Below are 24302 nucleotides of genomic sequence, written 5' to 3'. Positions count from 1 at the left end.
GCATATCCCCAATTTAGAGAAATTGTTCAAATATCATGTAATTTAATCTTGGTGTTCCATCCGAAGAAGGAGCAAACTGCACCTTTACTGAGCACAAACAAGAGTGTCTCCAGTAATCCACAATTTCTAGTTTTGGTTTTTAAGAAATATGAAGCATTTGCCACTTGAGCTATGGGACACACATTGGAAAAGCTACAGTCAGGCTTTGGTGAGGATTGGGATTGTCTCTTTAATCAGTAGCAAAAGAGAGGAATTGAGGCGCTGGAGAGAGAGTGCGAGAGGGTGAAAAATTGTGATTTTAGTTGAAGGGGGACATTACTGTAGTTGTAATGTCACTGAACTAATAATTCCCCAGTTAGTGCTTTGGAGACATGTTTAAATCCCAAAGGGAGGGGGAGATTGAGGCAGCTACTTCTGCACCATGAGCAGACAAGATGCTGACTCTGTCGGTGGAATTTAAATTCAATTAATAAAATCTCAACAAGAACAGATGGCAAATGAAAAGGTCATCACCTGCCATTAAAATCTATTTGACTCACAAATGTCCTTTAGGGACAGAAAAGCTGATGTCCTTACTTGGTTTCACATACAGGCCGATTCCAGATCTACACCAATATGGCAAACTCTCAATTGCTCAGTGAAATGATATAGCAAAATCTCAGTTCAAGGCTAATAAAGGAGGAGTTATCTAGTGACATCCACACATTATGAATCAATTAGCCCTGTGCAAAGATGATGTGGCCTTGTATCCAGGTAAAAATACTGATGAACTATCTTATCTCTTAACTCCAGTCTATCTTGGAGTTACATTGTTTGTCATATAACATGCCTATCACCTCTATGTGACTTGGAAACTATGTCTATCCACTATTGGCACACGTCCTGATCATTGTGAACCAGTATGAATATCTTGCAAATTCCTCCCAATGAAGCAACCCAGCACTGTCTTTAAACTCCAATAACCAAGCACTAAGGCTATAGTCATGCTCAATTCAGAACAGTCATAAGCAATATTTCTATATATTTTTTCCATCCTTGTGCAGAGTAAAACAATTTACAAGTAATAACAATAAAAATTATATAATATGTCACTCTTATAAAGTTATCATGGATATGGAAGAAGAAAGCTTGTTCTTTCCCTTGGTGGGGGAAGGGAGGGGGAGATTGAGGCAGCTACTTCTGTAGCATGAGCAGACAAGATGTTGACTCTGTCGGTTATACAATTTTGCAGTAAACTGCAAGGATGACAAAAGGAAGCCACAAAGATAAACCTGGTCAAATGAGCAACAATGTGGTCAATAGAATACAATGTGGGAAGACGAGATGTTAGTCACATCAGTAGTAAAAATAGAAATGCAGACGTTTTCTTTAAAAAGTTTCACATCTACTTTATGTGGATATTCAGAGACACATGAACGCAGAGTAAACCAGAAACCTGCTTTCCTTCCCAATTGCTTACTGTATCTGCAGATTAACTTGTACTCTTTATTACTGGAGTATTTTGAAGACTGAAAAATCAACCTTTTGATTGATTCAAAACAGGCTCATGGCACACTCATGTTCCTATGTTCTTTTTTAAATCTCACTTTCTGATAAAGCTATTTTCACCTTCATTAATTAAAATTGCACCACCTTGCTCCTCAACCACATTAAGGAACACTAAGAAAACATTACACTGCCCAATCACACTTGTTCCAGAACATTTTATGCTTGATTATGCCAATTGCTTTTAACAGAAACCCACGCTGGAACCCAACTGTCCCTGTTTAAACAATACATTGTGCATCCATCTTTGCCATCTCTCAATGACTGACACCAATTCAGACCTTTATCCCTTTAAGAATGGTCTCAAGGAGTTTAGATTATTTGGGACAGATCATAGAACTCTCTCATGAACTGGGATTAAAGTGGTACACTACAGCTCAAGTGGGGAGAAGTTCTAAATAAATCTGGAAACATTTACCTTTTTATCTTCAAGATATTCAATGTTGGCAGTGTTATAACCATCTCTCTGGCCTTGGCTTAAAACTTTAAATCGACTCTTGCCAATTGTATCAACTACAGAACGACCATCAGGAAAAAACTTTACATCCCTTATTTCGAGCATGCAGCCATAATCAGCAAACCTTAAGGAGGGAATAAAAGTTAAGATAAAATTAAGATTACTCTATAATTACTGCAAAGTCTTAACCAACAAATCTAATCAAACATCTTTTGGATCCAAAGGCAAATCATTTCAACATTCATAAGGAGCAAACAGCCATAACCTGAATCATGTACGTACTAGATATGATTTATTTCAAACAGGGATACAATAGGTTTCTTATCATGAAGCTGTCCAAAAACCCATCAATCCAGCAGAGATGAACTTATCTTGCAGTATGCCCCTTTTTTCCCCTCAAATTTGGGGTGGGTTTGTGGGGGATGAGGAGAGAAGAGATCTGCCTTTAGGGTGCTTAGAGGTCTAGCTGGGAGATGCAGTTGTGGGGAAGTCAGTGGTGAATCAAGGTATCATTAATAATTATCCAGCAGTTAGGCGAGATTTTTAAATCCTCTAACTTTCCCTAGGTAACTATTGAGCTTAAGTGTAGCTTTCAAATTCTCAGACTTCAAAACAGAGGGGTGCCAGATGCAAGGGAACTGCCCTTCAGAAAATTCAATTTTCCAAACAAACAATTTTCATGGAATCAGTCATGTCTAGAATTCACAACATGCAGTTCTACTAAAGCCAACCAAACTGTTCAATGGGAGTTGATCAAAAGAGGTCAGATGGTGATGACTCTTGGTAATCTGTGCCATCGAGATTATTGTAAACCTAACTAAGCAAGTTATGCATCTGAATCTCATTCAGGTGATGTGTAGCTGTGATGGAAAACAAATTCTGGTGAACACAAAAGTTTTACATCAGAAATGTTCCAGGTTGGAGGGAGCCACTGGACCAAAAACGTTAATTCTGCTTTCTCTTCACAGATGCTGCCAAAGATGATGGTACTATCAGACTGTTTGTTTGTTTTTATTTCTTTTCAACAATATGCTGTTGCAGATGCTGAGTTTTTTCAGCAATTGCTCTGTTTCCCATTTCCAGCATCTGCAGTGCTTTGCTTCTTTTTTTCCAAAGAAAGGATTAAAGCAATTGCATGGCCAAGTGAGATCTTCAATGTACCATACAGGCAAAACTGTAGAACTTTGGGACAGCAAGGGGTGCCACATGTCTGCACAAAGTGCTTATGCAAGTCTCATCTTTGTATTATTGGCAAATATTGTAAATATTCATCGCATGCAAATATTTGAGGCAAATATTTAGTTCTGGGAAGATTATTGCTGTAAAAGGCAATTAAAAGGCTGGAAGTTAGATGTTCTGGTAGTCACCAAAAAAAAAACAGCAGTTCAGAAGGTTCTCAGAATAAAAGAAAAAGAACAATAGAACAGAAAATGAGATTAACGACAGGGGAAATTGCAAATGAGAGATGAGTGTTAATTATCTGAAAGGTCAGCCCAAAACAGGCCACACTTTCATGAAGGTGGCAGGCATTTAGGAAGGTTCTTTAATTTCAATTAATTTGGATGTTTGCTAGGACAAGTTTTTAGTTGCTTGTTGGACCTAATGTGGTTTACAGATTTCTGAGAGATGTTAGTCAAAAACAAATTGTTAGACAAATCCAAGCTGTAAACTGAGTAAACCACTAACTTCATTTCCAATTACAAAAGGTGGTGGGCAAGACTTCATCTCATGAGCAACAAAAGCTGGAAGATTCTTTAGTTTTAAAAAATCAGAGGGAGAAAGTGCAGGAGAATTCTCCAGAGAATTGTTGCTTCCTTATGTATGGGTCTATAGGTTGATGGGTCTTATGAATTAAAAAAAAATCAGGGCAAGTAAGAAGTAAATCACTGTGCATAACAGCAATAAAGTGAATCCTGTCAATTTCAATTCTTTTATATATTTTAAAAGTAAAAATATTGGCTCGTTTGTTAAGTCTTGTGGTTTAAATCTATTGGCTAGTAGAAGGCATTCAGATTTATTTATACATGTCAGCATTTCCTAACTGAATCATAAGACTAAAGAGTGAAGTAACATTTGCCAGTTAATTCAGGTTTTCAGCAAGTCATAATTCAATGCATCAGTGCTGGTTCATGTTAAGTTACAAAACAATTAAAAATCTTCTTGATCATTTTGAATTTGATGTTACAACAAACATTGTTTTAACCAGCATCCTTGATAAACCGGCAAAAAGTGTATACCCATAATACCAAGCATTTACTCAGAGATCGTGACAATACTGTAACCATTTGAGGGTGCAAGGTGAGAAGGCCTTCTGCCGGTAAAAACTTTAATCATGCATCTTTGCCTTAACAGAAAAAGTGATTTTTGGTGTAAATAAAAGTATAACAGTGATGTGTGTACCCCCTACATTACTTTTCTATCACTTAGTGTATATTTTTACATTGATTGTGTGGACCTCTACAGCATATTCCTAGCTCCATAATTGCCAGTTCTTAAAAGTTTGCCATATTTGTTAAAATTAGATTAGGTTAGATTAGATTCCCTACAGTGTAGAAACAGGCCCTTCAGCCCAACAAGTCCACACCGACCCTCCGAACAGTAACCCACCCAGTCCCATTTCCCTCTGACTAAACGCACCTAACACGATGGGAGATTTACCTGACCTGCATATCTTTGGACTGTGGGAGGAAACCGGAGCACCCAGAGGAAACCCACGCAGGCTGGAATCGAACCTGGGACCCTGGTGCTGTGAGGCTGCAGTGCTAACTACTGAGCCACCGTGCCGCCCCTTGTGTTATTTTGGTTTATTGTTTTCTCTCAGGGATTGCAACAGCATATTGTTGAAAAGAAATAAAAACAAACAAACAAACAAGTCTGATAGTACCATCATCTTTGGCAAAATATGCCAATCATTGTAAAACTAACTGAGAAATTGAAAAATAAACTTATTCATAATGCTTTTCAGATTATCAGGCCATCTAAAAACTAATCAAGTATTTCTGAAGGGTGATCACAGTCATAATATATGGAAGTGAAACCAATTTATGCTCAAAAGGTCTCAACAGCAGATTAAAAAGATAAATTACACTGGTTGAATGTTAAAATGAAGAAGATTCAAGAAATCCCTACTGTACTTTGAACAGTACCTTTAAGTATTTTCATGTCTACCTGAGCAAGCAAGTAGACACTAGGATCTCACATCTCTGAATACAGCACTCAACTGTCAGAGATAACAGTCACATCTGTGAAATGGGCTTTAAATCAAATGCCCTGCAGACTCCGGTGAAAGGGATAGCGCTAAATCAAGGCTGACACTTCTACAAAAGTTTTAAGTTAGCTCTTGGGGACATAACAAGGTGGATGTATGCATGCACACACACACTTACCCTTTAGTCTCATTTCCAATACACATTCCAAATTGCTTGGTGCCAGTTTCCATACACCTGCGAATCATCAGTCGATAACGTGGTTCAAAAACATGAAGAGGGCACGGAATAGTTGGGAAGCCCATGGTGCAGACAAAAATTGGAACATCTTCAGTTAGGCTATGATAATAAAAACAAATTTCACTCACTGTTCTCTTACAAGATAATTAGTTAAGGTAATAGTATTAGGAAAGATCAAGGAAACAGAAGCTACAATGCAAAACATTAAAACTCAGTTAAAAAGGTAGTGAGTGGGTGTCATTCAAGTTTGGGAATGGATTCTGGTACGTTTTGTAAATCAAAGCAAAAGTAGACTAAAATAGAAAGAAATGGCTGAGAACATCTTCAAAACAAAAATATGACTGCAGGATAAAAAAAAACAAACAGTCTACACAACCGCTAGATGGTGTCCAAGTTTAAGAAAATGCACTAATTTACATTGTAGACAGAAATACGCAGATGTTGTAATACTGGAACAAGTCTAACCAGTCAGTTTATTTTGCAGTTACCCTGCATTTCAGCTAGTTGCTCTTGTCACATTAATTTATTCCGTTCCCACAATAAGCTTCAACATTTCTCTCACATTTATTGAATAAATCTAATCTACAGCACTACATTTTGGCACAAACAATAATCCTGGAAGTGTATATTTATGCCTCTTGCTTGCTTTAAATCTTTTGTAATTTATTCTCTGCCAATTTAAATGTTGAACTATTAAAAACATTTTTTTTCTGTTTAAGTTGAGAGTAATAATATACACAACATCTACTAAAGAGCCATAATATCTACCAAGATCTCTAAAAACCACTCCGTTCCAGACCTTTCCCTCTCCAGCTATTCCATCTTAAGATTTTTAATAAATTTGCTCATGGTCTTAAAAGTTAAGCTATAAAGAGTTTTTAATACATCTACTTTTAAGATTGGTCCTTGACTAAATGCCAGACAGCTGACCCTTTTTTTAAAAATGTGGAACATAGCGGGCCAAGGGCCTGTTCCTGTGTTATGTCTGTACTAACCATGATGCCATTCTGAACGAATGGCATCTGCCTGCACATGGCCCATATTACGCTATTTCCTGCCTGTTCACATCTAAATGCCAGTGAAACATTACTACTGTATCTGCTTTTACCACATTCCAGGCACCGATAACACTTTTTAAAAAAATGCTTGCCTCTCAAGTCTCCTTCAAAAACAAAAAAAAACTTTCCCCATCTTACCTTAAACCTATGGCCCCTAGTATCTGACACTTCCATCGTGGAAAATAAAGAACTCAGATTACCCACCCTATTCATGTCTCTGAATTTTATTATCAGGTCACCATCCAGCCTCTAACACTCTTGGATTGTTTTTGTTTGTTTGTCCAACCTCTCCTTATACAGGAGAGTAGATGCTGAAATTTAATCTTTATTTTTGCTTGTAAGCTTCCTCAAACATCATTTTACAAAATAGTTAAGCGTTCAAAGGATCAATGGGTAACAATGCAACTAAGGACACAAGCACCAGATTTGAATGATTAGTTTGCAGACAGTAAAATGTAGAAGTCAGACAAGAAATACACATTGGGAGTCAGGAGTAGAGGCAACAAAAGGCACGAATAAAGGTTAAACAGCAGACATGCTATGTTGAGCTGTTATGAAAGTAAAAATGGGCAGATGTAAAGTGAGCTTCTAAACACATTCATACCATTAAGCTTAAAATATACTACAGTGACTCTGACCAACCAACTGACCGATTGTTTTCAAACCCAATGGTTCCAGCCTTCCCAATACTTGAAGAAACTTTTGCTCATCCAGTACTGAGAAGGTCAAGTGAGATAGTAATAGAGGCAAGGCGTGGTTTGGCAGGCTAAATGCAAAGAGATTCCTGGGATATTGAGGCCAATTCTGTAGCAAAAGGAATTAGATCCCACGTGAATAGATTTGGGTCCAATATCTCTGCAAAGCGGTTTCCCTCTCCCCTTTTATTCTTTCATGTCTTAGTTACTGCTGCAGCAGGAGGACGATACAAGCTAAATTCCATAGAGATGGGGCATCATTGCATAAAAGTAGAAACAAGTGCACAGCTGTCTGGAAGATGCAACTGAACGTACAAATAACATTATAGTAGATCACACAACTTGAAAGCTCTACACTGCGTTTGTCAAAAAAAAAACTCAGCAACAAATTAAAAAATCTGTTTAGCTGGATTTGGAGAACCAAAGAAAAGCAGCTATTGCTATTTTACAGCCCAGCAATTAGAAGAGGTTTAATATAGGAACAAAGTAGAACTTCAATGCTATGGTAGACAAGACGGGAATAAGGCAAAAGAGAGGACTGCAGATGATTTAAACTCTTGGTTTCCAGCAGAGTGCTGCTGGAAAAGCACTGCAGGTCAGGCAGTTTTCGAGGAACAGGAAAATCAACGTTTTCGGGCAAAAGCCCTTCATCAGGAATATTCCTGATGAAGGGCTTTTGCCCTTAACATCGATTTTCCTGCTCCTCTGATGCAGCCTGACCCGCTGTGCTTTTCCAACATCACTCTGATCTAAGATGGGAATAAGTTTACAAGATTACACAAAGATAGGTGGAGGGACGCTGGGGAAGGACTTGGACAGGCTAGAAGAATGGACAAGTAGCTCATTGTATTCCACTTGCTGCTAAGGTGTGAGGTTATGCACTTTGATAGGAAGGAGAGTGGTATTGACTAGTTTATAAACAGGGAAAGGCTTTGGAAATCTGAAGCACAGAAGGGATTTAGAAGTCCTAGTTCAGGATTCTCTTAATGTTAACATTCAAGTAAAATTGGCAGTTAAGGCAACAATATTACCATCCATTTCAAGGTGGCTAGAATACAAGAGTAAAGATGTACTACTGAGACTGTACAATGTTCTAGTCAGACTACATTTGGAATATTGTGAGCAGGTTTGAGCCCCATTCTTATGGGAGGATGTGTTGGCCTTCAAAAGAGGTCCAGGAGAAGTTCGCAAGAACAATCCTGGGAATGAAGAGCTTGTCATGAGTGGTTGAGGATTACAGGTCTGTACTTTGAGTACTGAAGGATGAAAGGAGTTTTATTAAAAGTTACAGAATACTGACAGGCCTGGATAGAGTGGACATAGAGAAGATGTTTCCACAATTAGGAGAGACTAGGACCTGAGGGTAGAGGTGCAGGTGAAGAGAGAACCCTTTAGAGTGAAGAGGAGAAGGAATTTCTTCAGCCAGAGGGTGGTGAATCTGTGGCGGTCAAGTCATTGAATATATTTAAGAGAGAGAGAGAGAGAGAGAGAGAGAGAGAGAGAGAGAGAGAGAGAGAGAGAGAGAGAGAGAGAGAGAGAGAGAGAGAGAGAGAGAGAGAGAGAGAGAGAGAGAGAGAGAGAGAGAGAGAGAGATTGTTCATTAGTAAGGGGATGTAGGGATATGGGGAGAAGATAGGCAAATAGGGTTGAGAAACAGATAAGACATGACTGACCGGTGGAGCACACTTAATGGGCCAAATGGCCTAATTCTGCACCATATCTTATGAACTTACAGAATAGTAGAGGGTTTGAAAATGGAGGTTATAGGACATGAAGAATAATGTATAACTTTATGTTTTGTATGCCTATTAAAAAGGGAGACACGAGTTAATCCTATTTTCAGAATTTTGAGGCTTTGGTGCCAGGAGATCCATAGGCCTGTTTGTAAAGTTGCTACTGAGATGTTACAACTCATGAAAGGTTGGACAGTGGCTGTTCGTACACCAAAGGAAAAGGTAGAAATATAACCATGCTGTTGCACTGCAGCTGGGTCAAGGAATAGACAGAAAAGTCCAGAAATGAGTGGGTGAACATGTTAGAGTAGAAGCAGGAGGGTTAGACCTGACAAGTAAGAAACCTTGCAATATGACTAAACAGAGATGGTCTAGGATAATATACAGTCCATGTTTTACTTCCCCTCTTGCTTAAATTAATGTTTTATTTGATGTTAAAAGTACTGTTGCAAATTTGTTCATTATCTGCCCTTCATGGTGGGGGAAAAAGGGAGAGTTGGGATCTATTAAGCTACTTTCACTCTGGGATTGACTTGTCCAGGATAAGCATCAACTAGGACCGTAAAGTGGGGACTTGAGCAGATTCTGAAATTCTTGAGTTTTGAAGAATCTGTGAACTCAGATAAACAGGTATGTGAAGTCTCACTGAAGAATATTACACAGGATGGAACTTTAAATAACTGTCTATCACAAAGATGTTTCTGGCAATAGTAGTAATTGGAACCTTTGGGATAAGCTCAACAGAAGATTAGATGTTTACTTAAAGTGATAAAGTAGGCTGTTATAGGATGGCATGATTAAAGTGATTATCTGACATTTAGAATTAAATGAGAAAAGCCTAGAGGTATCATAGTACGAAACAGTCAAGATTTAGGTGCAACTTTAAAAAAAACTTGAATTGGAGTAAAGAGAGAAACAAAAACAAAAGCTAAAAGAAAAAAAGTAGAAATAATAGCTACAATTGTGGAGAATAATAATTATTCTGGTTTCACAGAGGAACTGAGTTAAAATAAATCTTAGCCTAAATATACAGAAGATGGATGTAATAGACATTTGACCTTAGTATTAGAAAAAAGCTAGATGTGAAGTTGAAGTAGCCAAAAGATGCCCAAATCTAAAATGTTACACACTGGGTCTTGATACCTACAGCTAGAATGCAAACACCACTCTGACAGTAGAGCAATCTGTAGACTATGAAATGCCTGTAAGCTTGCCCCTAGGTGGGGATTTGGCCATAATGAACATACTAAAGCAAATTTAGTTTGACATTGAAATAGGTGCGTTAGGCTGCAAATGAAGAAATTTACAAATGGATATGCTAGCTTAGGTGAACAGACCATTTGATAGATGAAGTGTAACATGGGTAAGTGTAAGGTTATCCATTTTGCTTGAAGTCAAACGGCACACTATAGAAAGAAACTTCAGGATACTTTGGGGCAGAGGGGTCTAGCTGTCCTCCTATGTGAAGTTGCAGATAACTAGAATGCAATACAGCAGGTAATAAACAATAGGGAGGTGTTGTAGCAACTGTACAAGGCATTAGTGAGACTGTACCTGGAATACAGTGTATAGGTTTGGTTCCTTTAAGAGGGATGTCGTTGCATCGGAGACCACTTGATGGAGATTCATTACATTTATTCCAAAAGAGGAGGGATTGGTTATGAGAGATTTAGCAATTTAGGTATATCATCTCTAGAATTTAGAAGAAGAACAAGGGGAGATCAAATTAAAATACAAAGATGCTAAAAGATTGATAAAGTAGACATATTTTTCCATTGTGGAGCAATCGAGAACAAGTCACAGTTTTAAGATAAGGATTGACAGAATTAAAACAGATGGGGAGAAAAAAGATTTCTCTCAAAAGGTCATGAATCTGTGGAATTCACTACCCCAGAGTGCAACAGATGCTGAGACACTGAGCAAATTTGTTGGTGGACATGCATATTTAATAAGTAGCAAGTTGAAGGACATTGGAGAGTGGGCAGGAAAGTGGAGATGAGTCTAAAACAAGAGGAGATCAGCCATGATTACGTTAAATGGCAGAATTGCTGAATCTTCAGAAGAGCTTGTACAAGAAAGGAAATGGGCATTAAAACCATAGCATAGCTACAGGTGAAGCTTGTCCCCTTAAAATTGGTTAGGAAAGGACAGAAAGCTCAGGATAGTAGAGATTCCTTGATAGACTCTCCTTAGCAATAAACTACTGAAATTTCTGGATATTTTAACCTTAAGGAAGAAGTGCTCCCTTATGCTAAAAATAAGTGAGCCAATTATGGAACGATTCAAAGATTTCACTTACAGAGAGCTATTCCATTAACTCTCATCAAGATGGTAAACCATTAAAAATATTGATGGAGACTGAAGCAAGTTAGTCACTGATGCTGCCTGACAAAGTTTGTCTTCCAAGGGAACTGACGAAAGAAAACTTAATTGGAGGAGAACACAAACGTTATAATCTGATCCCATTGCACAGAATTGGGTTAAAGAGAGACTTAGTAAGAGGTGATGGTGTAATTGGGGTGATGCATTAAATTCTGACAAAAGGAACAGATTTCATTGAGAAGTGGCCTGGCTGGCTCACTCACCAAGAACATTACACCAACTGAAGGAAGTGAAAGAAACAACCAACTATTGGAGCAGCAACATCAGAGATTGTTTCCAAACTGCAACATGGTAAGGTCTCAGGCCCCTGGATTTTTCCTGTCTCATTCCATGAAAGCATAACACTGAAATTCGATGATTTGATGCTATTTTCAAAAAATTAAAACTAAGAAGGGACTAAATAAAAAGGAGGCTGACATGTTTAGCTCATAGTCTTTAACAGAAAGAGATGGATCCTGATTTGAGAGAATCAAATGATAAACAGCCTACTCAGAAACTGAATTGGAACCAGAGTGTTATCATTTAAAAAGACGAAATGTGAATGAGGAAATGGAGAAGAGTGAGCCATGAAACCCAGACAGCATGATTAAAACCTTAGTTATGTCCTAATGATGGGAATTATTTCATCTCATTACTGTTTGCCATTCCAGATGTCCCCAAAATGACTCTACTGGATTCCATTCTTTTGAACTGATAATATAGGCAGCGAGAAGACCTCAAATTAAATAAACCTTAATACATCAAATCTCAGACTACACGTTTGACCGCTATTAAATTTCTGGTAAAATAGCCAACACCAATTTGCAAATTGGCCAAAAAATGTGAAACTCACTCAACAATGAAAGCTAGAGCAGATAAAAAGCCAATGCTCAAAAATCTGCAAGACATAAAGGGCATTACATTTTCCTGATAAGTGTCCAATCTCTCGCAATGGTTTATCAAAATGAAAAGTAATAAAATGATGTGGATTATAGAATCAGTACTCCAGACAGGAGGGGAAAAAGCACATTTGCCATGTTCATACATTAAAGAATATTAATGAAAGAAGTGTGTTTGCTGCATTGTAATTAGGGAATGAAATAAGTCAGTAATTTGAGAATGAATGAATCAGAAATTGAAAAATTCAAATGCGGACCCTCCAGTAACCAGGCTGGATAATCCAACTTACAAAGTTACATGTAATAGCATGCTCTCTTCCAGAAAACTATTAAAATATTACAAATCAATTTACATAAATAAGCCAGGGAAAACATCTTTGGTCTTACATGATATTAATTTAGGGAATGTGCCAAGCAGAAAACAACATCCTTTCAGACTTAGTTGAGAGATGTTAACTCAAGTGAAGTAAGAGATCCAAGTTCATAATGGAAAAATGCCATTGAACAGAGTTTTATATGTTTTAATGAGATTACTTCTCACGCTCGGCAATGCTGGAGAGTACAGATACTGTTTCCTTAATTCCGCCTCACAAAGTAGACCTGCCATCCCAGGAACACACAGTCTGGAGAAGCTCTTGCTCCTTCTATGGCAAAAACCTCAGGAAAACAAAACTATACATGATACTCTAGGTGGAGATGTATTCACTCAGGTTCTATATAACTGCAATAAAATAACTTTACTTCTGTATTCAATAGCCATTGCAATGAAGGTCAGCATAATTAATTTCTTTCCTCATTGAATGTTACATGTGCACGCTAGCATTTGGGTCTTCTGAATATCACACTTAGCAACCACTCATCATTCAAGAAAATACTTTTTAAAAATCAAAGTGGATAATTGCACATTTATTCTCAACATACTTCACCTGTTCACAATTTTTGAGAAGATTTGAAGCTCAGGTTGATAAGTATGCAAGTTAGCTTGCTGAGCTGGAAGGTTTGTTTTCAGACGTTTTGTCGCCATGACTAGTTAACATCAGTAAGAGTCTCCGGTGAAGCACTGGTGGTATGTCGTACCTCTATAGGTCTTGGTTTCCTCAGGTAAGTGATGTCATTTCTGGTTCTTTTTCCAAGGGAAGGCAGATGGAATCTAAGTCGATGTGTTTATTGATGGAGTTCTGGTTAAAATGTCATGCCTAAGAATCCTCGTGCATGTCTTTCTTTTGCATGTCCTAGGATGTGTATATTGTCCCAGTCGAAGTGGTGCCCTTTGTCTGTACGTATGGAAACTAGTGATTGTGGTTAGTGTCTTTTGGTGGCTGGTTGGTGCTCATGTATCCTGGTGGCAAGTTTCCTGCTTGTGTGTCCGATGCAGTGTTTTTTTTAAAAAAAAGTTCTTGCATGGTATTTTGCGAATGACACTAGTTTTGCTGGTAGTATCTAATGGATCCTTTAATTTCATTAGTAGGTGTTGAAGTGTGTTGGTAGGTTTGTGGGCTACTAATGATGCCAAAGGGCCAGAGTAGTCTGGAAGTCATTTCTGGTATGTCTTTGATGTAAGACAATGTGGTTATAGATTTTGGTTGCGTAGTATCTGCTTGTTTCAGAGAAATTGGCAGATTGCGTTTATTGGGTACCATGCAAGAACTATAAAAAACACTAATTGAACAAACTAGCAGGAACTCTCCAGGATACACAAAAACCAACTAGCCACCAAACGACACCACCTACTATCACTAATTTCCACACATACAGACAAAAACAAAAAGGACACCACTGTGACTGGGACAACACACATCCTAGGACAGACAAAACAAGACATGCACAAGAATTCTTAGAGGCATGGCATTCTGATCAGAATTCCATCAATAAACACAGGCTTAGAGGTCATTTACCTTCCCCCGAAAGAAGAACCGGAAATGATATCACCCTCCTTAAGAGACCACAACCTATAAAGAGAGAGGTGGGACATATCACTAGCGCTTCACCAGAAACTCTCACTGATGTTACCTACTCATGGCGACAAAATATCTGAAAAACAAACCTTCAAGCTCAGCGAGCTAACTTACATACTTATATTTTCCTCAAGTAAAGCTGCTTTTATTTTTTTTGTGATGTAAACTTAAAAGTTAGAAAGAAGAAAAATAAAAGTACTCAGCATAGAAACAATTGCTTAATTGGTTCCTGGGCAAATGACTACAGCTCTATGTTTAGACAATATAGCCTGTTAAGGATCTCTTCCATGAAAGTCCAAGCACTCTTTCTCTGCAAATTGTGTATGAAAGGAAAGAAAAAAGAAGGGAGGGAAAAACAAACACCCTCCGAGACACTGAAAGGGTGAATCCTCAACCAGTGAGCTCAGTCGGCTAACCAGCCTCCTACTCTGCCGCATTAGTGCAGGATTCTCTGGTCTGCTTTATAATGGCATGTATCATTAACTTTTTAGGAAAGCCCAGGCCACTGATATTTTCAAATGATGAGTGTGAAATTAAAGATAACAATTTAAATCTTGAACCTAACTTTTAAAAGTAGATATTAAGTTGCACATACTTAGATAGTTCCTTCATTTCTTCCTCATGAAGTCGCCTCCTGTCGTTTAGCTCTTCAGGCAGGTATTGAATAATGAGTTCCTCTACCAAGAATGTCTTATTGAAAGATCTTGTTACCAAATACTACAAGTGAAAAATAAAGAGTACTATTAAATCTATTTGAATGAATAAACATGAAAGGCTCATTTTTAAAAAAAAAATGAAGTACATGTCATTCTACTATAATGCACATTTTGTTAATTAAAATTCAGTGTAACAATTGACAAATTGGGGACATTGTTTCGAAATGTGAACTTTAAAACGTGTGTTGGCTGATTATACCACCAACATTAAGTGCTGTTTCTAAAACGCAATTTTTTTATAAATACAAGGTTACACAATAATGCTATTATTGTATTATAGAATAACTATCTGTATTTGACATTTACACAATCTTCAATGCTGTTTTGGTGCAATTGTTGGGAATCATTTGACAAATCTTATTTTAGTCTTTATCAAAGCAGAAGTACACAAAAACTGAAGACAAGGAAAATCAATGTAACTAAGTTGATTATATCTCAAAAAACAAACAATTCCATCTATTTCCCATTCCTAAAATACTTGTCATTATACTTTATATAACTAAGTTATATCTAGGATTTCAGATTTCCAAATGTCAGAATGCCTTCAAGGCAGAGTGATGGATATGTATTAACTTAGGTTCTGTTTGTTTTGTGACATCTTAAATGTACAACCAAGCCTAAATGTAATAGTAGCACATTCCATAACAATATCACCCCATTGGAAATCTGTGACCACCTCAATCACTATTTGCCTTTGCTTCTTTAAAGGCCAGGTGAAAATCAAACACCTCAAATGAGCAAATGCAAGTGTGGTGCTCCAGTGCCTACTGTTTTGTGGAGTTTTTTAACTTCTAGAGAAAAAAAAAAGTGTAGAGAAGATATGGAAGAAAAATATCTGATGCGGTCATTATTAACAGATTAAAATGTCTTTTTTACGAATGCAAAAAATTACATCAATGAGATTAAATTCGCTTCTCAAACCCAAATATATTTAAGAAATACTTTAGAAATTTAAAGTGAACAAGTTAACTGTTCTAAAGTTCCTTGAAATAATTAACTTGTATGAACATTGCCTTACTTCAATGAGAAACTAAACTTTTATATGGTTGCCAAAATAATAGGATTCTCCCTGACTTTTTTTAGGAATAGGAATGAAACTACAGCAGTACATTACCATTTTGTTTGCAACTGTAAATACAGAAGCATTGCATGCACAACACTAACCTCAGCTAAATTTTCCTTACAGAGAGGACAGCTGGCATTATGATCCAGACAGCGCTCCAAACACTTCAAACAAAACGTGTGCCCACAGGAAGTGGTGACAGGTTCATAGAACAACCTACGGGCAAATTAAAAAAACCTTTGAAAAACTTCAAATCTCTAATAAAATACTGTAATATTTGGAGGTCAGGTTAGACATTTTTAATAAAAAAGAAAAAAAAACCAAATTATAAACCCACATAATTACCCAATTTATTTGGACTGAAACTCAAATTGATCTGCTGCTACGATGGTCATTCAAACAGAGAAGAAAAACTATTTCATACTATAAATCATTCAGGCCAAGTACACATTACTGTCAATGTATGCAATATCTTTGCACTTTGGATAAAGATAAATTCTCAGTTCATACTGAAAGAATTTTCAGTTTTCTTCTTCAGAGTTCAAGAAAATTGAAAAATGAAAAGCTGACAACAAATTATCTGCAGTGAGGTATACAGCTTGTCCTGCAAGGGTCCAGAATTTGATTTCCATTCTATGGATAAGCTGTAAGACCACATTGGTAATTCAATTATTATTGTCAACATCACCAAATTGTGTAGCAAATACAGGATCTTTGATGGCAACTGAAAAATATGGAGTTTGAATGACTGGACAAGTGGAGCCAAAATTGTCAAGTGGTCTTTATTTCATTAAGTGCTTGAAATATAATATGGACTGGTTGTAGGTAGCAAAGGGAGTGAAACTTGGCATCTTGGACTGTACTATTCAGACCTTTTGCTCCAAATGTTAACACAACAAAAATTTCATTTGGATACTACCCAACTTTAGTCCCCCACATCTCAATAGTTTCAATATTAGGATTCTATATCTTTTTCCAAGAAAACTTTCATTCTGGAAAAAAAGGTGATCACAGTAAAGCTAAGCAAATTATTTTAGATAATGACTTCAAGTCCATGAGGACCCAAGTTAACTTCAGTTTTCGGCACCTAAGGGTTAGATGAAGTACTTGTAACAGGGATTACACATAAGACTACCCACTACTTTCATAATTTAGATAGCATCATTAATAATAAAATGCCTCAAAATCTTCGAATAATATCAAGGGATTGCAGGTTGAGAAATTGGAGGTAGTTTCTGGACCCTAGCAGGACAAGCTGTATACCATTGGGAGGTTACCTCAACTTAGTGAGACACTTGAGTAAGTACAGAACAAGGGTTGTTTAAAAAACAAAATACAAGACAAAGTCTCAAAAGGAGGAGAAGGTTGTGTCCCAACTCCCTAGTATTGTCCCAATTTAAAAATACAAACACTAAGATTCCTGATGTTGGGAGTGAGGAACATGGTTAAAAAAACACAATAGCTAGATGAAAGAAAATTAAGAGGAGAAAGGTTTCACTATTTTTCCATTAAAGGTGAGCACCCACAACAAGCTCATGGGTGGCAAGATCCTGACTTAGAAGAGTACTTTTGTGAAGTGGGGGGGCGGGGGTGGAGAGAAGCTGGGTTTACAGGGATAACAGCTAATAAAATTGTAAAAAAAAACCAAAATAAAAATACAGGGTTAGAATTGGGATCAACGGAAAGGACAGGAAAAGTTGGAGTCTTCACAGTGGAAGACAGGGATAGCATTCCAAAATTACTAAATAAATCAAAAGGGAATACACTAACTAACTATCACGAGACAAAAAAGTTTAATGCCCGTTTTTGGGAAATGTTTGGTCTATGATAATAAGATACAGGAGCTAAGCATTTAGAAATATTATTAAGCAAAGTCAATATATCTTCATGAAGGAGAAATCATGCCTGTTAAAATTTTACAGAATTCTTTGAGATGGTAACAATCAGGAAGATCAGAAGGGAAATCAGTGTAATATTTCTGAATTTCCAGAAGCCACTTGATAAATAGCTTAAAGCATGATACCTTAAAAGAAAAAACAAAGCCCATGATGTTGGGGGCAATATATAGGGAATTCTGGATTTCACATACAAGTTAGCATCCAAACTCAGTAGGTAATAGGGAAAAGCAATTGCAATGTTGGTTTTTATTTCAAAGTCAAGGGAACATAAAGAGTTGGACTTTGCTAAAATTATACAAGGCACTAGCCAGACCACAGTTGAAAAACAGTTTTGAGCCCCTTAGACAAGGATAGATGTACTGGCATTGGAGACGGTTTGCTAGGCTGATACTGGATAGTGAGGGAATGTCTTAGAAGGGAGATGGAGTATAGACTCAACCGACTCATTGGAATTTAGAAGCATGAGAAATTACTTTATTGAAACATCCATAATTCTTAGGGGACTTGATAGGGTTATGCAAAGTAGACTCTCCCACAAGGGGGATAACCTAAGAACAGGCACCCAATCCCTGAATTAGTGGTCAAGCATGTAAAGACAGATGGAGGCGGCATTTCTTCTGAGTGTAGTGAATCTATGGAATTCTTTATTGTGGATAGATGAGACTGGTTCGTTCATTATAATGAAGGCAGTAATAGATTGTTTTAAAAACAATAACAGAATCAACAGCTATGGGGGAAAAGATAGAAAACTGGAATTGAGGGCCATCAGATCAGCCATGATCTTTTTGAATGGACAGAATGGCCTACTTTTGCTCCCATGTCTTATGGCCCGAGTTTAACAGCCAAATGTTTTGGCCGGGTCAGCTGAATGCACAGAGCAAAATTTCCTGGTGGGGGGATATCCAAAATACTTAACCTTCAGTAGGTGACTTTTAATGGCTTTATAAGCCGTTTATATAACTAAAACAATAGTTAAATTGAGAAAGATCTAGGATTAGTCCCAACTCTTAAAAAAGGTTTTCCTGAAAAAGCCTCTTAATACTATGGCGGTGCTGCACAGTGGCTCAGTGGTTAGCACTGCTGCTTCACAGTGCCAGCGACCCGGGTTAGGTTCCTGCCTCGGGCAACTGTCTGTGTGGAATTTGCACATTCTTCCAGTGTCTGTGTGGATTTTCTCTGGGTTCTCCAGTTTCCTCCCCCAATCCAAAAAAAGTGTGCAGTTCAGGTGAATTGGCCATACTAAATTGCCCACAGAGTTAAGTGCATTAGTCAGGGCTAAATATAGGGTAGGGAAACGGGTTTGGGTGGGTTAATCTGAGGATCTGTGTGGATTTATTGGGCCAAATGGCCTGTTTCCTTGGTGTAGGGAATCTAATCTAATCACCATAAACTGTTTTTATGGCATTTTAGGACATATTTCAGCACTAAAATCAGAAGAATAGTCTGTACTGAAAAGTTTCAAATTGATTTAAAAATCAAAAATTCTACATTTTATAGAAAACTGCTTTTTTCTACTATGTTTTTCAGAAATATTTGGAAGAAACATTTAAAAATAAACTTAAAATACCTCATACAGAGAGAGCATTCAAAATCGAATGGATCCATAAGTTCACTGGGAATCTCTCTTGACGTTTTAAAATTGTCAAATGTCAAGGGTACAAATTCATCTGATTTAGAAAGAGAAGATTTGTATTTTTATAAAACTACAATAAATTTCCAAAAAAATGCAGCTTCCTTCTAGTAGTCTCACTTTTAGCAAGACAAAATTTACAAGAATTTCAAATAATCATTCATTTAATCTCAGGAAATCTCTGCAAGATGAGGTGATCAATTAAATTTTTAAATAATCCAGCTCCAGCCACCAGACAGAAAAATCAAGGAATGAATGCGAAGTGCATGTGGACAGACCGCCTGCCAATGTGTGTACCAATGATCCAGAGAATTTTCTGGTCAGCAAGAGTTTATAGCAATCAAAATTGAAACAGCCATTTAGCCCATCACATCTGTGCCTTTAAAATCTTGACTCTGCATGCACCTCTCACTCAGATCCATTTCAATGTATCATGTTTATTCCAGAGTCCATTTTTGCCATTAATTCCAACAGACAAAACTATGAAAAAATATCCATGCTAATTTGCCATTTTTCATTTACACTAATTGACTACAGGGGTAGTTTTCTGCCTATGTTATAAACACTTCCACAATCCACCGAAGCTTCCATATCTCACTGGCCACACAGTTCTGTTTGCAAACAAAACAAACCACTTTATGTTTCATACTTTGACCAAGTTGAGAATCAATGAATTAGGAGCAAGAGTAATCATGCCCTCAAGCCTGGTACACCACACAATCATGGCTGATCGGATTACAGCACATTCCCACTACTTGCAAGGTTCTATTTGGTCTGCCTTAAATATATCCTGGGAGGCACTCTTGTGCTGTAATACTGTTCATTTTGGAAAAAACCTAAGATGAGAAAATATGCAAGGTACTTCACAATTAAAAATCCAAATTCACGTAGTGGCACATTTACCCACTCTCAAAAATACGTAAAGGTCATTTGATCCATTTGACCACTTGTATAGGAGAGCGAGTAATTTTTAGCCAAGTATATAATTGAATCATATAGCAAACTTCATTTCCCTCCAAACGAAAAGACAAATTACTTTTATTTTCATTATATTTTTGTTCTGTTTGTGACCAACACTAGATGACCAATAATCAGCACAGGTACAAATTAGAAACAAAGTGTCAAACCTTTTTTAGCCATTTTGCTGGTTGTTTCGAAGCTCTCACAGAGCTCTGTCTCATGTGATAGCTTTCTCTTTTGGTTGCCATTAGTAAAACTAGACGGAACTGCTTCAACTAGCACAGAGGTTTCTCTTGGTGTAGCCTTGGACTTTGTCAGTATTTGACTTGAAGTATTTAGTTCTTGTGCTGTAATACTGTTCATTTTGGAAAAAACCTAAGATGAGAAAATATGCAAGGTACTTCACAATTAAAAATCCAAATTCACGTAGAGGCACATTTACCCACTCTCAAAAATACGTAAAGGTCATTTGACACTACAGTCAAGATTCCTTCTTATAAAATCAAATAATTAACGTACAAGTCACTGAATAACTGCACTCTCAATCTAATTTTTATGCAGATAGTATATAGTAGATAGTAGATAGATTGTGACCTCCACTCAAAATTAGCAAGTAAGAGACTAAAATCAAAGCTGATTTTAATGTGCACAACATTGTAGATGTTCAATTTGGATTGATCCTTTGGCTCAACGGCTCCACTTTCTTTCAGCTTCTTACTACAAGAGGGATCAAATGAAATTAACTAGAGTCATTCCATCCAACCTAAACCTTACATTTGATCCAGAACACAGTCACAAACTAAGCTGTCTTGACATTACTGAAGAAATTGAAATACAACATGAAGATGACAACTTAAAAGCAGTTTGCTTACACTAAATTACTTTTAATGTTTATAAATAAATTTAAAAGTTTAACATACCGGAGAAGGAGCAGTAACTGTATCGTCTCTGACAACTGATGCAGGGCTAAAGGCTCTGAGAAACGTAGGCTTAGGGTTTAGGCAAGATGACTGCGGTCGTTTGTTGGTTGGTACAGTATCCGACATATTCCCCAAAACAGGTGAAAACATATCACACAAGATCTAAGGTGAAAATTATAGTTAATGTTTTTAGTGTATCCAAGATGCACAGTCAAATAGAACATTTTGAAAGGTTCTAAGCAGTCATTCACATTTGACCACTTGTATAGGAGAGCGAGTAATTTTTAGCCAAGTATATAATTGAATCATATAGCAAACTTCATTTCCCTCCAAACGAAAAGACAAATTACTTTTATTTTCATTATATTTTTGTTCTGTTTGTGACCAACACTAGATGACCAATAATCAGCACAGGTACAAATTAGAACAGTTGTACCCACCTGGAAACACATTTGGTCAAAGATATTGATGGTCAGGTCAAATATAAACAAACAAATCACCTTTTGTGCTTCGAGTCTTACAGAATTCCAGTCTGGTCTCAAAGCAATGCAGTATATATATTCTTTTAAAGCTTCTTCAGTTCTGCCCATTTTAATCAGAGCTTGAGCTTTCCAAAAATGCCCCTATCAGGAAAAACAAAAGAGGCACAAAAATATCTGAATAATCACAGAGAGCAGGGTCAACTGTACAACTTAAAAATTCAAAATTTTTAAGCCAAACCGTAAACAAAAAACTTTCCATGATACAAGGATACCTTTGTCTTTAGTGGTTTAAGCATACATGCTGCATCTCCATCACAAAGTGCTTCCTTGTATTTTCCTGTAGTTATGTATAGCTCAGCACGATAACACCTCATCATGTAATCATGGGGTACTGAAGAAATAGAGGGTACAATTTAATATGCTTTAAGTGTAAGATTAAGTATTGTTGACTTTACCAGTAGCATTTAATAACTTGCTGTATATCCAGTTGGTAACATGCTGCCTGTTTATGAAATATAAAATTTTTCAAAACATTCTGCCTTTTCATTCTCAAGTTTGCAGAAAACGGACAGTCTAACCACCATTTTGTGAAATCAGCTAGTTTCACTTTTTTGGTAAATAGCAACTAGGTGATTTCCTCATTAAACACATCCCTTTATTCTACTTGGAACTAAGGTCGTGTGAGCTACCAGATTCTTATACTGTTACAAATCAGTTTATGATTAATTGCCAAAACCAACTGTAATGACACCAACATCTGTCCTGCCCAGTATGCACCCACCCTCTAAAATCTAGTAAATTTTTACAGCAACCAAAAATTTAAAAAACTATAAAAATTTTTGGCCGTTTATTGATTGGAGGTAAGAATCTCAGCAAAAAGTTCTGCAGCATTGCGTAGTAGGAAGGAAGCACAGGAGACTGTGCTACCAAGGTGCATTGCTGCCACTCAATTACAAACTGTGTAAGGATTAAAATTTAATAATACAAACTCTTTATAAATTGTCAAGACAAAGCTATTATTTAAAGCTGCACAAGTATAACAGTCAAACCTCAAAAAAGTGCCTAAATTTCAGGTACCTGTATTCGATACTAATACATAGAATCTTAACCATGCACATTCAATGCAGAAAACATCTGACATGGAATTATTTTACCAATTTTCTAAATAGTATTAGAGTTTTTGAAAAATACTTTGAAAATTTTCACCAACTGTTTACAAATGTGCTCAAAAAATGGGCTATTGCTCAATTACTTGCAAGTAGGTTATCATTCAATCAGCAAATTCATTTTGTACATTTCCTGGAAAGCTGATTGAGTGATTAATCAGGATTAAATGGGGATTTTGTTCTGAATTAGCACTGGATATTCTTAACCTCATCAGCAGTTGTGAATTGCAGCATTACTACAAATTAAAATCAAAAGAAAAAACCTTCAATTTAGTAACATTCACTAAAATACATGATCTGCTGGACAGCATCCATCACTATATTTACATGCTGAAAAGACCCATTATGATACTTCCTTGCAGTTAAGCCTATACAGAGGTCCTCTTCCATTTTTTTTCCAGGTGCAAGGTAAACAGACTTAAAGTCTTAAGTATGTGCCTCTCTCCAAAGCTGCCATTTTATACTCTATACGGTCAAAGTCTACAATAGTAATTCACAGAAGCACATTCTATTTAATACAGAAAAATATCCCAAAGTGTTTGGAAAGTGTAAGATCTGACAAAAATGGCTCCCAACCTAAAAGGCGACATCATGAGGTTCAAAATGCTCAATCGAAGAAATAACACTGAGCGCCCAGATAGCATAACATAAATGATGGGGTAAAATGGATGTCATGAATGAGTGGCCATAGCTGTAAAACATTTACTTCAAAAGATCAGAGAATTGTAGGCAGCTACAGACTGGAAGGATGTCATAGGATTTGAACACATTGTGAACATGGGTAAACCAAGCAACAACTGAAGTCAATATGCAGACAAGTCATAGAGAGGTAAAGCATGGAAACAGACCCTTCGGTCCAACCCAACCACGCTGACCAGATATCCCAACCTGATCTAGTCCCACCTGCCAGCACCCGGTCCATATCCCTCCAAACCCTTCCTATTCATATACTCATCCAAATGCCTCTTCAATGTTACATTGTACCAGCTTCCACCATCAGCTCATTCCATATAAGTACCACCCTGTGTGTGAAAACATTGCCCCTTAGGTCTCTTTTATATCTTTCCCTTCTCACCTTAAACCTATGCCCTCTAGTTCTGGACACCCTGACCTCAGGAAAAAGCCTTTGCCTATTTACCCTATCCATGCCCCTCATAACTTTGTAAACCTCTAAGTGATGGGAAACAAATGAAAAGGAGCAGAGAGGAAGCCAATTGGACATAGTTGCATTCTAGATCCTAGAATTTCAGGGCAGGGTTGGATTAGGATTTATCATGAACTGCATCTCAGAGCTTCAGCGTTCTAATGAAAGGCATTA

General features: G+C 37.1%; 1 protein-coding gene across 1 annotated transcript in view; it reads right to left on the bottom strand.

Moving 5' to 3' along the window:
- The window catches only part of lonrf2 (LON peptidase N-terminal domain and ring finger 2), a 40069-nt gene that overhangs the window by 7146 nt on the left and 8621 nt on the right, over nt 1-24302 (bottom strand). The window contains exons 2-10 of the mRNA XM_072577634.1: nt 22091-22209; nt 21837-21959; nt 21337-21498; nt 20584-20791; nt 19394-19493; nt 16030-16144; nt 14745-14866; nt 5389-5547; nt 1964-2126 (exon numbers count right to left, since the gene is read on the bottom strand). Of these exons, the coding sequence (XP_072433735.1) occupies nt 1964-2126; nt 5389-5547; nt 14745-14866; nt 16030-16144; nt 19394-19493; nt 20584-20791; nt 21337-21498; nt 21837-21959; nt 22091-22209 (1271 nt within the window). The remainder of the gene's footprint in view (nt 1-1963; nt 2127-5388; nt 5548-14744; nt 14867-16029; nt 16145-19393; nt 19494-20583; nt 20792-21336; nt 21499-21836; nt 21960-22090; nt 22210-24302) is intronic.

This window comes from Chiloscyllium punctatum, chromosome 9, assembly GCF_047496795.1.
Source record: "Chiloscyllium punctatum isolate Juve2018m chromosome 9, sChiPun1.3, whole genome shotgun sequence".
Taxonomy (NCBI): Eukaryota; Metazoa; Chordata; class Chondrichthyes; order Orectolobiformes; family Hemiscylliidae; genus Chiloscyllium; species Chiloscyllium punctatum.
The sequence above is the reverse complement of the archived record's forward strand: the minus strand, read 5'-3'. Positions and strand labels throughout refer to the sequence as shown.